Source organism: Solea solea, chromosome 15 (genome assembly GCF_958295425.1).
Source record: "Solea solea chromosome 15, fSolSol10.1, whole genome shotgun sequence".
Classification (NCBI taxonomy): Eukaryota; Metazoa; Chordata; class Actinopteri; order Pleuronectiformes; family Soleidae; genus Solea; species Solea solea.
Genome location: NC_081148.1, coordinates 17,674,928 through 17,688,652, shown reverse-complemented (window position 1 = coordinate 17,688,652; position 13,725 = coordinate 17,674,928). Strand labels below are relative to the sequence as shown.

General features: G+C 39.8%; 1 protein-coding gene across 1 annotated transcript; it reads right to left on the bottom strand.

Moving 5' to 3' along the window:
- Positions 1–2,167: 2,167 nt before the first annotated feature.
- On the bottom strand, positions 2,168–11,551 carry bmp5 (bone morphogenetic protein 5). The gene is made up of 7 exons (XM_058651402.1): positions 10,489–11,551; positions 7,831–8,023; positions 4,724–4,872; positions 4,213–4,419; positions 3,537–3,613; positions 3,321–3,431; positions 2,168–3,193 (listed from the first exon to the last, which is right to left on the bottom strand). The coding sequence occupies exons 1-7, from the start codon at positions 10,982–10,984 to the stop codon at positions 3,044–3,046; spliced, it is 1,383 nt and encodes a 460-aa protein (XP_058507385.1). The 5' UTR covers positions 10,985–11,551; the 3' UTR covers positions 2,168–3,043.
- Between the last annotated feature and the right edge of the window lie 2,174 nt (positions 11,552–13,725).

Sequence of the window (13,725 nt, the reverse complement as noted above, 5' to 3'; positions counted from 1 at the left end):
TTTATGGATGTGTTTGTGTTCATTTACTACACCGAAGACGTTTGATTTTCAAATGTTCCCAGTCAGAAAATGTGCTCACGAAATGAATAACTAAAATCAAACTACTCTGGATATAGTATAAATGAACAATTACTGACAGATTTAGCCAAGTGAAAGCTGGGGCGTGAAAAGTAGGTGACTGTAAAACTCATTTCCCACAGATAAGAAGGTAAATTCACTATCTCCCTTTCATACAACTGTATTTATCCCTATAGGGCAAATTTTGTTGAGCAGCCAATCATTCACAATATTCAGTCATGTGGACAAATGAATGTGAATCTAAAACGAACAGATTCCATAGAAAGGAACCAAAAAGGGGATCACATTTCCCAAAATTGAAGTAATGCAATAGCATTATAGTCAATGTTACCATCAATATTATAGTTAAGTGCTTTCACAGACTAGTAAACTGTTCCTACATGTCTTGATTTATTTTGATTTTTGGAGTTTCACAGATGTTCTTTATGTGGATGGAGACCTAACAGAAATAGAAGTGGGTTTTCTTCATTAATACTCGTATTGTTAAACGACATCATCACACACACCTCTGTCAGTGACTCTTTACAGCAGCCTTCAGCAGCTTTAGTTTTACAGTGTGTGTCGGTGTATGTCCTGCTTTCCTTTTTTTTTTATTGTCTTTGATCATCGAGTGTTTGTGATTTCTGTCTGACAGCGAGTCCTGCCTGCTAAGAGCTTCAAGATTATGGCGCCTTACTAAATATATCACATTTTCTGAACCAAAGAAGAGAACAGTCATGTTTGTGGCCGAAAAATAAACGTTATATCATCACCTGACATAAAACCATCAGTATAACTTCAGAAACATGAGGCCTGACCTTTTTCCAGCTTGTTTCATTTTCAAGTGGCCACAGCAAGTGCTCATCTGATGAATGTCAAGGCACCATTGACTCACTGCAGACTGGTTTTGACCACAGGAGTCTCGGAGGAGAAGGGCCCGATTTATTAATCTGTCCCGAGAATGGCAATTGTTAACCTTTCCTTTCATGTGGTCAGGAGGCTGCTGTCAAGAAGGCTGTGCCGTTCTGTGGAACCTAACAAAAAAAAGATCCCATTCATTGCAGCCGCAGCCTTACAGAAAAGGAAGAAATGTAGTTGAATTGGAAAGAATTCATGATATTAAACAGTAGATGGGATTGTAAAGTGCTCGGAGTAATCATGCCAGGCAACGGGCCACAGGAATGCAAATCACCTCTCAAGCCAAGAGTTAAGTTAGCAGGTGGCCTCTTCTATTCACTGAATGTCAACACTCCTTTAAGATGCAGCCCACATAACATCTGGGCAGGCCAGCCACTGCTTTTAATTAAGTGAAATACAGTCACTCAATGTTCAGCCATGTCAGAGGGAAAAAAATAAAAAAGTGGGAAAAGTAGGAGAAGAAAAAAGTGCAACAGAACATATCCTGTGTTCAGTGAAGGCCAACACAGTTGTGCAAATAAATATTAATCCTTAACCTAATCCCTACATTTCCAAGACCATTGAAAATCAGCGCGTAACCGGAGAGAATGTGTGAGGAAACAGCGCATTCTCTCACACAGGTCTGGAAGTTGTGCTTCTCCTGAACGAGAAGGAAATGTAACAGCTCGTTTGGTTTAATTTATGGTCTCCACTTTGTTTCCAGGGGTGAATCTTAGCTCTGAGCAGATGGCAAAACTCAAAATACAAGTGCAAAGAATGCAGGGAAGCAGAGGTGTGCCATGCATATCACATAAATCATGTGATGGATAGTATCTTCCACCCATAATCTGGAAGGGATTGGTTACAAAATGATATATATTTCTCTGCCGGTAGCCTCGCGATAATCACCCTTTTGGGGTGGGTTTGGAGGTCACAGCCCTGCTTTGCTGTTAGCACTGCACCACTAGCATTACCACTCCCCAAGAGCATGTCAACAGGCTCTGTGGGTGGACCCCAGTTTATATTGTCCTTCTCAAACATTTATAAATCTGAAACAGTAGTCTGGCAGCACGCCACGAAGCTCCAAGTAGAAACAACCAGAATTTAAAAAGGCTGGAGGAGAGTATAAAAACCTCCAAGATATGCATTTCTGCACCTAGGGTGTAGGGTGATAAATGGAGCGAGAAGAACTGTGAGGCGAAACACTGAGATATCAAGTGGTAAAATTTATTGAAATACACAGCACTCTATATTAAGATATACTTTCCTCAAAACAACAACAACAACAACAAAAAAAACTGGAGTAAGCACCGAGTGTTTGCAGCTCTCCTTTCACAGAGGAGCAGGAGACGTGAAAGCGACGTAAAAAAGAGGAGTGAGTAAAAGAACAGTTAACATCAGAGTCTCGTTCCAAAAAAAGCACACAATCTTACAAGAGGAAACAAAAAGAAAAAAAAAGAAAAAAGAACTGACACTCAAAAGGTAAAGCAGTATCGGTGCTGAGAGAGGGTGACAGCTTGAAAATAGCTTGGTGCAGCTTGGTTTATATTAGAGAACACTCACAGTTTGGTATTTTTTGTTCCTCCTGTTGACCCAATTTACCATGTGATGTTCTATTAGAATAACCCTGAGGTCGTTCTTGTGTATCAGCATTATACCATAATAAGACCATAATAGCTGGTCCATTATGAAAACAAACATATCATATACTGACCTCTAAAGTGTGCATTTATGGCACATTTTATGTTGGATAACGGGGGAAAAGAACAGGCAGAGGGAGAATAATCCTCATGTTATTATCATGACTCCAGTGAATAATTTACTCATTAAAAGTGATAATAATAGAGATTTAACAAAGACAGAGTATATGCCAATGGACACATGAGTTAAGAGATAACTGTATTAAAATCACTTTATCTAATCATTTAAATATCACAATATTCAGTGCTATTTAAAAAAAAAAAAGGGAAAATAAATTAGGTAATAAAACTTTATATACACTATAATGTACATCACATCACACCTGCAGCAGATGTATTTTCCAGCGATTCCCATACCAGATCATATAAATTAAAGCTAGTCCACAAAACTAATGGCAACCACAAGACCTAACTACCATATTTCTATATTTTTTGAGGATAACATTTGAGCTGTCATCAAAGTAAAGTACTGATATTGCATTGAGCTTGGTTGGTGCGCAGCATGGTTTTGGCACATTGTCAGGAAACATTAAATGGACCTATACATGGGAAAATTTAAGAGAGAGACAACAGCAGTGAGTTTTAAATAGATCATATCATAAAAAAAAGAACATTGAGGCATTTTTACTGCGGTAAATATGTGTAAAACACTCTGAGGATACTCACCAGGGTTTGCACAATTGCATGATTTGTTGCGTTCATGTGTGCATTGAGTGGGAACGAACATTCGCCATCGCAGTAGAAAGCAGCATAGCCCTCAGGTGCAATGATCCAATCCTTGAGAATAAACGGGAAAACAATTTGTTTCCTTTCTTTATGAAACAGGATGTGATTTCTCACTGTCACTACCAATGAACGCAGGAGGGAAGAGAAGCCGTTTACCTGCCATCCCAGATCTCGAAAGCTGACGTAAAGTTCATGCTTCTTGCAGGCTTGCTTCTGCTCACTGGTGTTATAATCTGAAAATTGAAATGATTGATGATGACATAAAACACCTTTTTGCTCACTTCGTGTGGGAAGATAAACACGGCAGTGACACAGAGGACTGTACAAGCTTTAAAATCATCTTCACAACTGTACAAATCTGACAATATGTCATGAGATCCAAGCATTAACGTGACACTTCCCAACAAGAAAGTGAATTTCACATCAAATGTATTGCTTGGGAGTGAGATGCTGAAGAGGCAAGATTAATAGCAGATTAGCAATAATTTATCCACCGTTGTGCTGGGTTCTAATAAATTCACAGTGGTATTAACTTGGCTTAGCACAGCTGAAATTGATATCATGTATATATATATATATATATATGTATATATATACATGCCAAATAAAAAGATTTATTTAAAATAAAATGGCTGTAACAATTTTTAAGAAAATGTTTCACAGGACCAAACAGGAGGTGTTTTTGCAAGAGGAAGCAGTGAACAAGAAACTAATTGGGAAGAAATATCGCTGCTGACACTAAAGTTGGTTGGTCAATGCATGGTTAGTTTAATGGAATGTGTGTGAGTGTGTGTAACAGGACAAGCAATTCTCGCATAAAGTGCACACATACCTCCAGCTTTTGGAGTTTTTGCTGCCCTAGATGATTCTTGTTGATTGGTTGATTTATTGCGATTGTGACTCTTTTTCTTCCCACCAGCAGCTCTGACTGAGCGGAGCAATACCCCACTGGCCTTGAAGAAAGCAACCAGGAACGGCTGCTTGGACTGGGGCCCGTTTCTCCCAATGATTCCAGCAGATTTAATGTTGACACTTCGTCCTTTAAAAAAAAAAAAAAAAAAACGAGAAGGTAAAGAAAACATTTAATTCCAGACTGAAGACAAATTGAACATATTACAATCTGTTTTGGGGTGTTCTTTATGACTATGTTTGCTGTGAATTCTTTGTGGAATTACGTCTATACTATGTTGGTGATGAATAATAATCCGTCAACTATACATGTCACATTTATCCTGTAATCAAAAGCTGTTTTAATTAAATGCAGAGACGGAGAATTATCTAAAACAAAAAATCCAGTGAGAGAAAAGTCAATTTCATAGAGAGAAAACCTGAACTCCACTTGCCATCTACAGTCTCCACACAGAGCTGCAGGCCCAAGTTCTGCAGTGGGTTCATCACCCAGTGGTTACTCGTGGCCGTAATGTCAAACACCAGCCAGCCGCCATCAGATGCCTGCACTTTTTTGGAGTCAAGCAAGAACGTCTCTGCATCTCTGGGGGTAAAAGAGAGAGAATAAACAACATTTAAAACGACGCATAATCAAACAGCTGCTGCTATAATACACACACAACCAAAAAAACATGTAGCGTGTCTTTGGATGAATCCAGTAAGTTACTTTAATGTTCGTCTCTGTGGGTACTTTTTGTCACAGTGGTGTCAGTGAAACAGATGGTGAGATGCATGTGGTCGCTTTACAGCTGCATTATAAACAAATTATAAAGCCCTTGTGTCTGTTACAGTTTATGCTCTGTAAATAAAAAACATCCTGAGCACCTTAATGCTGCATAGCTGCAATGGGACACACACAAAAAAAAAATGAACCATATGCTTCTCTGCGAGCATCTAAACTGATTCCATGAGTAAGTTAGATGACAGCAGATAAACCCGGTATCACTGACTGATCACAAATGGACGTGTCAGCCCAGTGTCTGTTGCAGGAGCCACAATAAAGTGCATAACTTTATTTGTGTCTTCTACTGAAACGAATAACACAACCCGCGACAATGTTGAAAACTGGTGATTTGGTGTCAGGCTTAAAGTAATTAAGTCATTTTCCAGCCCCACTATTGTTCAAGATGCTGTGACATGTATTAAACTGCGGAGCTGTGCGGTAAAACATGTGCCAACATTTTCAGCTTTTTGATGGGCAAACAGCTTTAGGAATCATGCATATCAGCCCTTTTGTAATTTTTACCATGGACCTGACATAAGGCATCAATCAGCACTGCGTTGAAAAAAAAAAAAAAAAAAAAAAGTCCTGCTTCGCAAATTTGCAATGGATTCCCTTCCGGCAGCAGATCGGATAAGGCCTATTCAGTTTTTGTGGTTACATGCTGCTGGTGGGAGAGAACAAAGATTTTCCATGTGGCCTCAGTGTCTCAGGAACTATTCCTGCGTTTATTACAGGTGTAATAAAAACACAGCGTCGTGAAATTCACACACAAGGGCCGTCCTTATGAGTGACTTTAGCTGAACTTCCTCTTAGGAATGTATGAAATGTATTACAAGCTTATATCCTGTGATCATTTCATTTCTGTAGGTAAGAATTCACTATTCCACAAGCCACATCCAAAAGGAAAATACTGTTTACCCCTTTCCTCCCCTTACTCTGTGATTACTGGCTGTACTGTTCCATAGAAAGTGAGTTTAACTGAGTGGAGACCAGGGACAAGGGGAAACTAGGTAGTGCCATGTTTGAGTATGTTTTTAGTACTCATTATTGTCTGTTTCCTTCAAATTCTATTCACATGGCACTATTCTCCATTTGTAACGTATATTCAGAAAGATCAATACAGGACGTTGATAGAGTGAAGAGAAATGAGGTCAGGTCATTGACCCTACGAGGGGATGTTAAACCATAGGTTTCAAATTCCTTCCAATCTAGCTGTGTAAACTTAAAAGGGAAAGAAAATACATTTTGCTTGTTTATTTTGACACCTCAACGCTAAACACATGGCACGTCAGTGCTTTCTGTGTTTACAAAACCTATAAAAGTATAAATGAAATGCCAGGATTTGGGAGTTAAAATCTCATACTTCACACTTCATAAACACCGACTTTGACAAAATGGAACTTTAGTATAAAGTAGAAGTAGGGAGTAAGGGTAACAAAACTCTCAGCTGAATGTGAACATTGCTGTAAAAAGCCCCAATAAAGTTGGAAGACACTTTACCCGAACTATATTAGAGGCTGCGTTTGAGCGGATTTTGTGGAAATTAACTGACAACTCTTGGCTATGACTATTAAGTTTTAACATTTCTCCAGATGTATTAAACAAAGATATGACAGAATACAGCATGTGTGTCTTTACAACTCCTATTAATTATTGATGGCTTTTAAAGTTTCGATAATCCATGAAAACAACTCTGATATTGTTTCTAAGCACTGCTTCTTTGTGAGCACTAACTGAAACATACTAGTCCCAATGTGTGTGAAAACCTAAACAGAGCCGTCTTCCCCTTTAAGATGGCAAAGCCCATTCACTTGGACCCTTTCAAAGCCCAGGAGGGCCATATCTCCCCTTCAATCACCCACACACATTTTTTGGCAAGCAAAATGTGGGCCCACTTTTAAATACACCCTTGAGTATTCAGCTATGTCATGGTTTAAACTTCCGGTATATTGTTAAGTCAGGCAGGTGGTGGGCATAACAGTGATCAGGGGAGCACCCCGAAGGAGCCTCCCCTAATCTGGGCCCTCATGGTTTGGGATCTGGGATCCGGCCAGCTTGGCAGGCAACACAAGACGAGTGATAACTGATGGACCTTCTAAGCTTCATAAGTGGCTAACCCGCTAATGGGGCTCTCTTTATCCGAGGACTATATTTGTGAGGCAGACATGGTGCGAATGAAGGAGAACAGAGTTGGAGATAGAAGGACACTCTGTGCATGTGGAAAGTTTCAGCCGCGCGGAAGACAACAATAGTTGCAGAACAGTGAAATAAGGTTACTGCGTGGGATCAAAGCAGAGCTGAAGTAACAACAAAATGCTGTTGCAAACAGGTTGATGCTTGTAGTCTGTTTTAAATAACACAGAACAGGCTTATTACAAGTCTTTTTACTACTTTATTTGATTTCTCTGGGACTTGTGGGTTTTAAGAGACAAGATTATTTTTTTGTCAAATGTCGGTAACGTTTATTCTCAACTAATCAGTCCCTTGTAAGTGTATTACTGTAAGATCTTTAACTGAAAAAATAAAATCAGCCGTTGATATTCATGACTTCACTAGCACATGGTGAGTGGCCTAATTACTGAAAAACTATTTAATTTACTCTTCTTCATAAAGAAACATTATATTGTTCCATTGTTTTTAAAGTATCACAACACATAATGATTAGAAGCTGGTGTATCTGCAAAGTAACTAAAAAGAGTAGAAGAATAGAGCACCAAAAAGCACTTTAAAATTGTGTATTTACTGCTTGAGTGTGTTTTTTTAGTCTTTGGCACTTACTTGTTTGGATATTCTTTGATGACTTGATATATGGTGACCTTCAGAGTGACATTGTCGTAGCGGACGTGGCTGCGATCCTTATAGATTCGAAACTCTGCAGCAGTCACCGCTTCCCCGTCTGGGATCTGAGTCAGATCGAAACGGAACTCCTTGTAGTGTCTTCGTTGGTGAGAAAAATCTTTATCTTTCTCCACTAGGAAAGAAAAGAAAAGTGTTTTTGAATGAATTTCATTTTTTTTACTGGCAACAAAGCTCACGCTGCTCAAAAATCATGGCTTCACCTCGTGAACCCCGACATGCGTTGCACAAAAGACAAAATATGCCAGCGTTAACGCGCAGAAAAGGGGTAATTTATTACATCTTCTTTTACATTCCAGGTCCAATCCAAACATTTCGACTCCCAACAAAAGCACTTTCCAGTTCATTAAATCAGTCAACTGAATACAGGTAGCAGTTCTCAGACAGGCCCTCTACTGTGTGCCTAGCTGCATTCTCTGGCCATGATGAATGGGCTGTCAGTTAAGAAAAACAGGCTGATTTCAATTAAAGACACTTTGGTCTGATCCTCAAGTGAGAGAAAAAAAAGCAGACAAGATTAATCAAGTGAACATCTATAGTCTAACCTAATTTCTGACCTCATGCTGACCTCCTTTATGTTTAATACAGTGTATTATAAGAGCATTTAATGACCCTTTTCCTTCAAATCTAAATGAATTATCTTGTCAGCCCTACATTTCTTTTTCAGCGTTAACATACGCACATGTAAATGTAATATCCAAATATTATGGAATGGAAACAAATAAAAGATGCTGTATAATGTGTTTCGCTTAAGTTAAACCGGCAGTGGAATGACTTTAATAAGTGCATCAAAGCGAGCACAGATTCTTTGATGTGACCAAAGTGTCGCGCGCCCCTGATCAGGGAACTTTCGGACATCCGCCGCACTATCATGCGTTTCATTTCCCTGATATTTTTATCGTCGCCGAACGCCTGCAGTTACTTAGCACAAAGAGGTCAGAGATCACGTCTGACTTTTACCCACTGAGCGTGTTCCATTATATTAGCCACAGGCAGTAATCTGAAGCAGAAGTGCCACTGAGAGCATGGAGCATTTAACTCTCAAATAGCTAAATATTAAACAGTAAATGATGACCTCACTCCCCGGTAAGGGCGGTGAGCTGTGTGCATTCTTGATGTGTTGCATATTAACTGACTTTGGCTTGGAATCAGTATAATTATATAAGATGAACTGGTGTTTTGCATCATTACATCTTAACTCCTCTCACATTAAATTTCATGTACGTATGTGAAGTTTTTTCTTCTTCTTTTTTTTAAATGGCTGACTTCTTATTTACAGTTAGAGTAAGGCATATTAAACGGCATGAGGTCTCACGTATATGCTGAGGTCAGTAGCTGTAGTTGAGTGTACAGTACTAAAGACAGAGGCCCATTGAACACTTCACTGACAGTCCCCAGAACGAGAACAGAGCTTTCAAGGCTGACAGTGTACATGCACTGGTATACTGGTAAGTGGAAACAGATGGGCTCAGGCCAAGGTGAGGGATTACACTTCCAGAAAAACTTTGCACACATTCACCTTTACTCGTTTTATTTATATATATATAAAAATAAAAATTAAATCCTCAAAAACACAGTGCCTACATTATGTGGTATGAAATGTTTCATGCAATTCTGTATATCCCACTTCATGGTAAGTTTCCATGCGGTGTGCTTTCTAATTTAATCCTCATTTAAGAACAATAACTACTGCAAAGAACATAAGCACGAGGAATAAGGACGACTGCCTCCTCTTCGAGTCACGACCAGGAGAAATACAGGCATCAGTCAATATCACTCCCCCTTTTAACAACAGGAAATAATTAAGACCAATTTTCTCAAGGTCAGACAGTCATCAGATAAGTTTCTGTGAACTGCAGGGTGAAAGGTCGCAGCTACTGAACAAACACAATCATTATACTGATCAGCTGCTGCTAAACACAAAACTGCACAAATTGATAAGGTCAAAATGTTGGGCTTAATGCTGTTAAATAGTAAGTATATAGCACACACGGCTGAAGTAGATAAACACATCTGAGTCCAGATACATGATAATAAAAAAAGTGATGTATGAAATATATGACCTTTTTAGTTTTGTTACACAGTGCATTAAATCAGTGATTATTCACATCTGCATTATGTTTAATATTGTTGATAAGTTAGACTCCATGTAAACATTCTCACAACTTAACAGACAGTCAACGTTTATTAAATACCGACTTCTCTTGAAAGTTGACTTTTACACTGGAGTTCTAATGATGTTCTAATATCAGCAGCACATTGTCAAGAAAACCTGCACAGTTATTAGTCTGAGTGTTGATAAATTAATGACACAATCAACTGGACATTTTTCATCTTAGTTGTGGATTTGAGGGAATACATTTGTTATTTTTGCTCACTGTGGAAAGCAAGACTTTGGTTGCATCTTTTAAATTGTTACTATTATCATTATTATTATTATTATTTGCTGGGGTTTTTTTTTCATTATAATGAAATCTTAAAAGCCTTGCATCTCATTTTAATTTCATTTAATATTTGATTAATTATAATAATGAAACCAAGATGATAAATGAGTATAAACTTAAAAAGGCCACCACTTACCCAAGTTGACAAAGCTCATAACCATGTCAGCGTCATTGAGAAAGTTGGTGTCCTGCGCTGTGGTGAGTGCGGGACTGTGGCCTAACAAAGGGGCCGCTCGGTAAGGCTGAGCAATACGGGAGTAGCCGGCATGCTGAGGGCTGTAGTAGCCTTTCCTGGAGTGTCCTTGAGCCTTGGCACTGAAGCTTTTCGCCGCGCCCTGCTGCGCCCTCTCCTCCTCCTCTTCCACGGTCATAGCGTTGTACAGGTCGAGCATGAAGAGCGGTGCGGAGGACGCCTGCTTCCCGGGAGAGAAGGGCCTCGGACGGTGAGGCAAGCCCAGGATGGAGAGGATCTCTCTCTGGATCTCCCTGCGCTCGTGGTTGCGCAACCGCCTGTAAATAAAACTGGAGTGCACATGGTTGTCACTTAACCCGCAATGAGCGCAGGTCAGAAAACTCAAACAGCTCCACGCAAGTCCAAGTACAGCACGGTTCAAAGGTGTAAGCGCTGTCATCTTGACAAATGGCTCACTCTGGGGTGTGAAGTTGAACTACATCGCACTCTGGGAGAAAAACCAAGCAATTTATAATCGCCGCCAATTTGGAATCATAGACTCCCCATGTCTACCACAGGCACCACAGCTTCCACGCTGGCAAATGAGGAGGGTTTTTATTTATTTACTCTTTTTTTCTTCTTCTTCTTCTTTTACCAGTACACTTTTCTTCAACTGAAGGACCAGCCTACAGACAAGTCGGTGCTACTCTCCAGCGCGCAGGTTTCCTCCAGCAGTACGCGCGCCTTCAGGTCCATCCACAGTCTGTCTGTGCCACATCAAGTATTTATGGAGTTATGACCCCGTCCCTCACCTTATTATACTCCTCTGTGATGAAAAAAAACCACGTAGGTACGCCCAGAGCGACGAGGGATCACTAAGAGTTTCAGGTGGATGAAATGTGTCCAGAAGTGTCAGAGTGAACAGAGGAGCTCCACTCATGCACTCATACACTCATGCACTCATGCCCCTGCTCGCATTTTTCCTTTTTTTTCCCCCCTGAGAAAGAGAGTTAGAGAGAGTACCGGGGCTTTTGCCCTCTGAGTCCATCCCACACTCAACTTTTGTTTTTGCATCCACCTCTAGCGGCAGCAATAAAACTTCAGCCCACTGCCATGATGAATGTGGAGTGTAAAAGGAGACACTTGAAATCCGAGAGGCCGTTTTAACCAGTGAAAGAATAATGACAGAGCCTTTTAATCACCTCAACTTATGGAAGACCGTGTGTTTATGAGACGAGGGCTGCAGCTGCATTCACCGACAAAACAGGAATCCAGTTGTTGTTTGTTTTTATACCTTAAAGGACAACATATAAATAATATTAATATTCACAATGTGTGGCAAATACAAGGAGATGCCATAATCCGCATGCAGCAATGGAGAGGTTAGAAAAATACCACAAAGATGGATAAGGATACTTCAAATTCAATAGTAACAACCACAGCTCCACTGCATGTCGTCTACAATGATTTCCAACTCCATAATTATGTTGCTTAAATCCCAAAACAGCAAGGGAGTACTTTGAGTAGAAAGGTTAATTTAAGGCAGAACCTTTATGCATAAAGCTTCATTCTCAGAGGAGCATTAAGTAAATAGTATGTTGAAGTTAAGTGCGCTGTTTTAATCAAAAACATTTAATAGGCAGAGGTCTCCCCGCGTGATGGGTGGCTGCTGTCCAACATGGAGAGGAAAAAAGGAAGTTCCCACTTAAGTGAAATAACTCATGGACACGATATGTACTGCCACACAGCGACATCTAGTGTACAAACCCATAATAGTTATTATTTCTTGAGTCCCCCATCCTCTCTCTATCTCCAGCCCATTACTCAACATAGGTTCGAATTAAACACTGTCTTCACAGCAAAAGGCAGGATCACTTGAAAAGTAGTTTATTGCTGAGTTTCATCTGCAAGTTGTTAATTAAAATACAAAATACTTGGATTGTGGCTGTGTGTCCTGTGTATGGGCAAACCGTCTGATTTTATGAAAGATGATCCGATGTAAGGCTGTTAACAGCCCAGAGGAGAAGTGTCATTCTCTCCCAGATCACTTTCATTAGGAGTCTGCTATGTTATACTGCCATATTTGTACAGCGTGTACAACACAAACACTGGTTCTAGGGAAGTGATTTTGTGTTTTCATGCTACCTGACGGCAAGCTTAGTTTTCCAACATATGGGAGCCAAAGGGAATTCGGTTGGATGCAACTTCAATCCAGATTCTGACTAAATCCCACACTCTTGGGGTGGGAACCACATGGTACCTCGCAATATGCGATACATGGTCCACGATACCAATAATATCACGGTGGAATGATTCTGTGAAAATCAATATATTCTCTTATATCAATATATAAGAGAATCATATTGCAATACATCACAATATTTAAAGCATAAAGTCTATGTATTGAACGTGGATTGAGCGTCTCTTAACGTAGCTTTCTCTGCCATTATCCCACTGTAAACTCCCTCTTCTTTGGCCAGGGTTCCCTCATTTCATTTGAGCATTGAGCAGCGCCGCCATGAGGAGACATGAAGTAGTGACCCCCGGTGAGTGAAACTGGCAGGGACTGTTTACTTTCGAGCCACTTCAAATGTTAATTAAAATATCGATATTTGCCCTGGGGTATCGATTCTCATATTGCACGAGGAAGGATGACGATATATCACCAACTTGATATTTTGACCCACCCCTACCACACACTGCTACTTTAAGTAAAAGGCTTATCCCCACTACTTAGTCTACCCTAAACCCAGTTAAAAGTCTGACTCTACACCATTACCCTCACAAAGTGCTTTGACGTTGAGGATGGACCTAAATGTTTTTAAAACACAACAACCCATACACACAAATGTGTATTAACCAACCCTTTGTCCTCACCATATAGATCAAACAATATCCTCTCTCCTTTTTGGATCTGCAGTCCTCATGAAAACATCTCACAGTAGACACCTCATCCAAACTCTCCATCAGAAAGACAAGACTGACAGTGTGATGAATTCTTGAAATAAACCTAGAGCTTAGAGCACACAGCTGAAGATGATCGGAAGTTCACACATCATTAACGTTGTTTAATTCTAGTTTTTTTTTTTTTTTTTTTTAAATTTATACAAAAAAAGCATATCACAAATAGAATTACAAAAGCTACATGTCACTGCTGAAATACAATTATGACTCATAAATAACAATACAATACCTGCTACA

What these genes read in the sequence shown, in the direction of transcription:
- bmp5 (XM_058651402.1), bottom strand. Translation starts at nt 10,984, where the DNA reads ATGACAGCGCTTACACCTTTGAACCGTGCTGTACTTGGACTTGCGTGG. An exon ending in CTGTGTGGAGACTGTAGATG is followed by an intron (nt 4,420 to 4,723) that starts GCAAGTGGAGTT and finishes TTTTTTTTAAAG; the next exon opens with GACGAAGTGTCAACATTAAA. An exon ending in TTCGAGATCTGGGATGGCAG is followed by an intron (nt 3,432 to 3,536) that starts GTAAACGGCTTC and finishes TTTATTCTCAAG; the next exon opens with GATTGGATCATTGCACCTGA.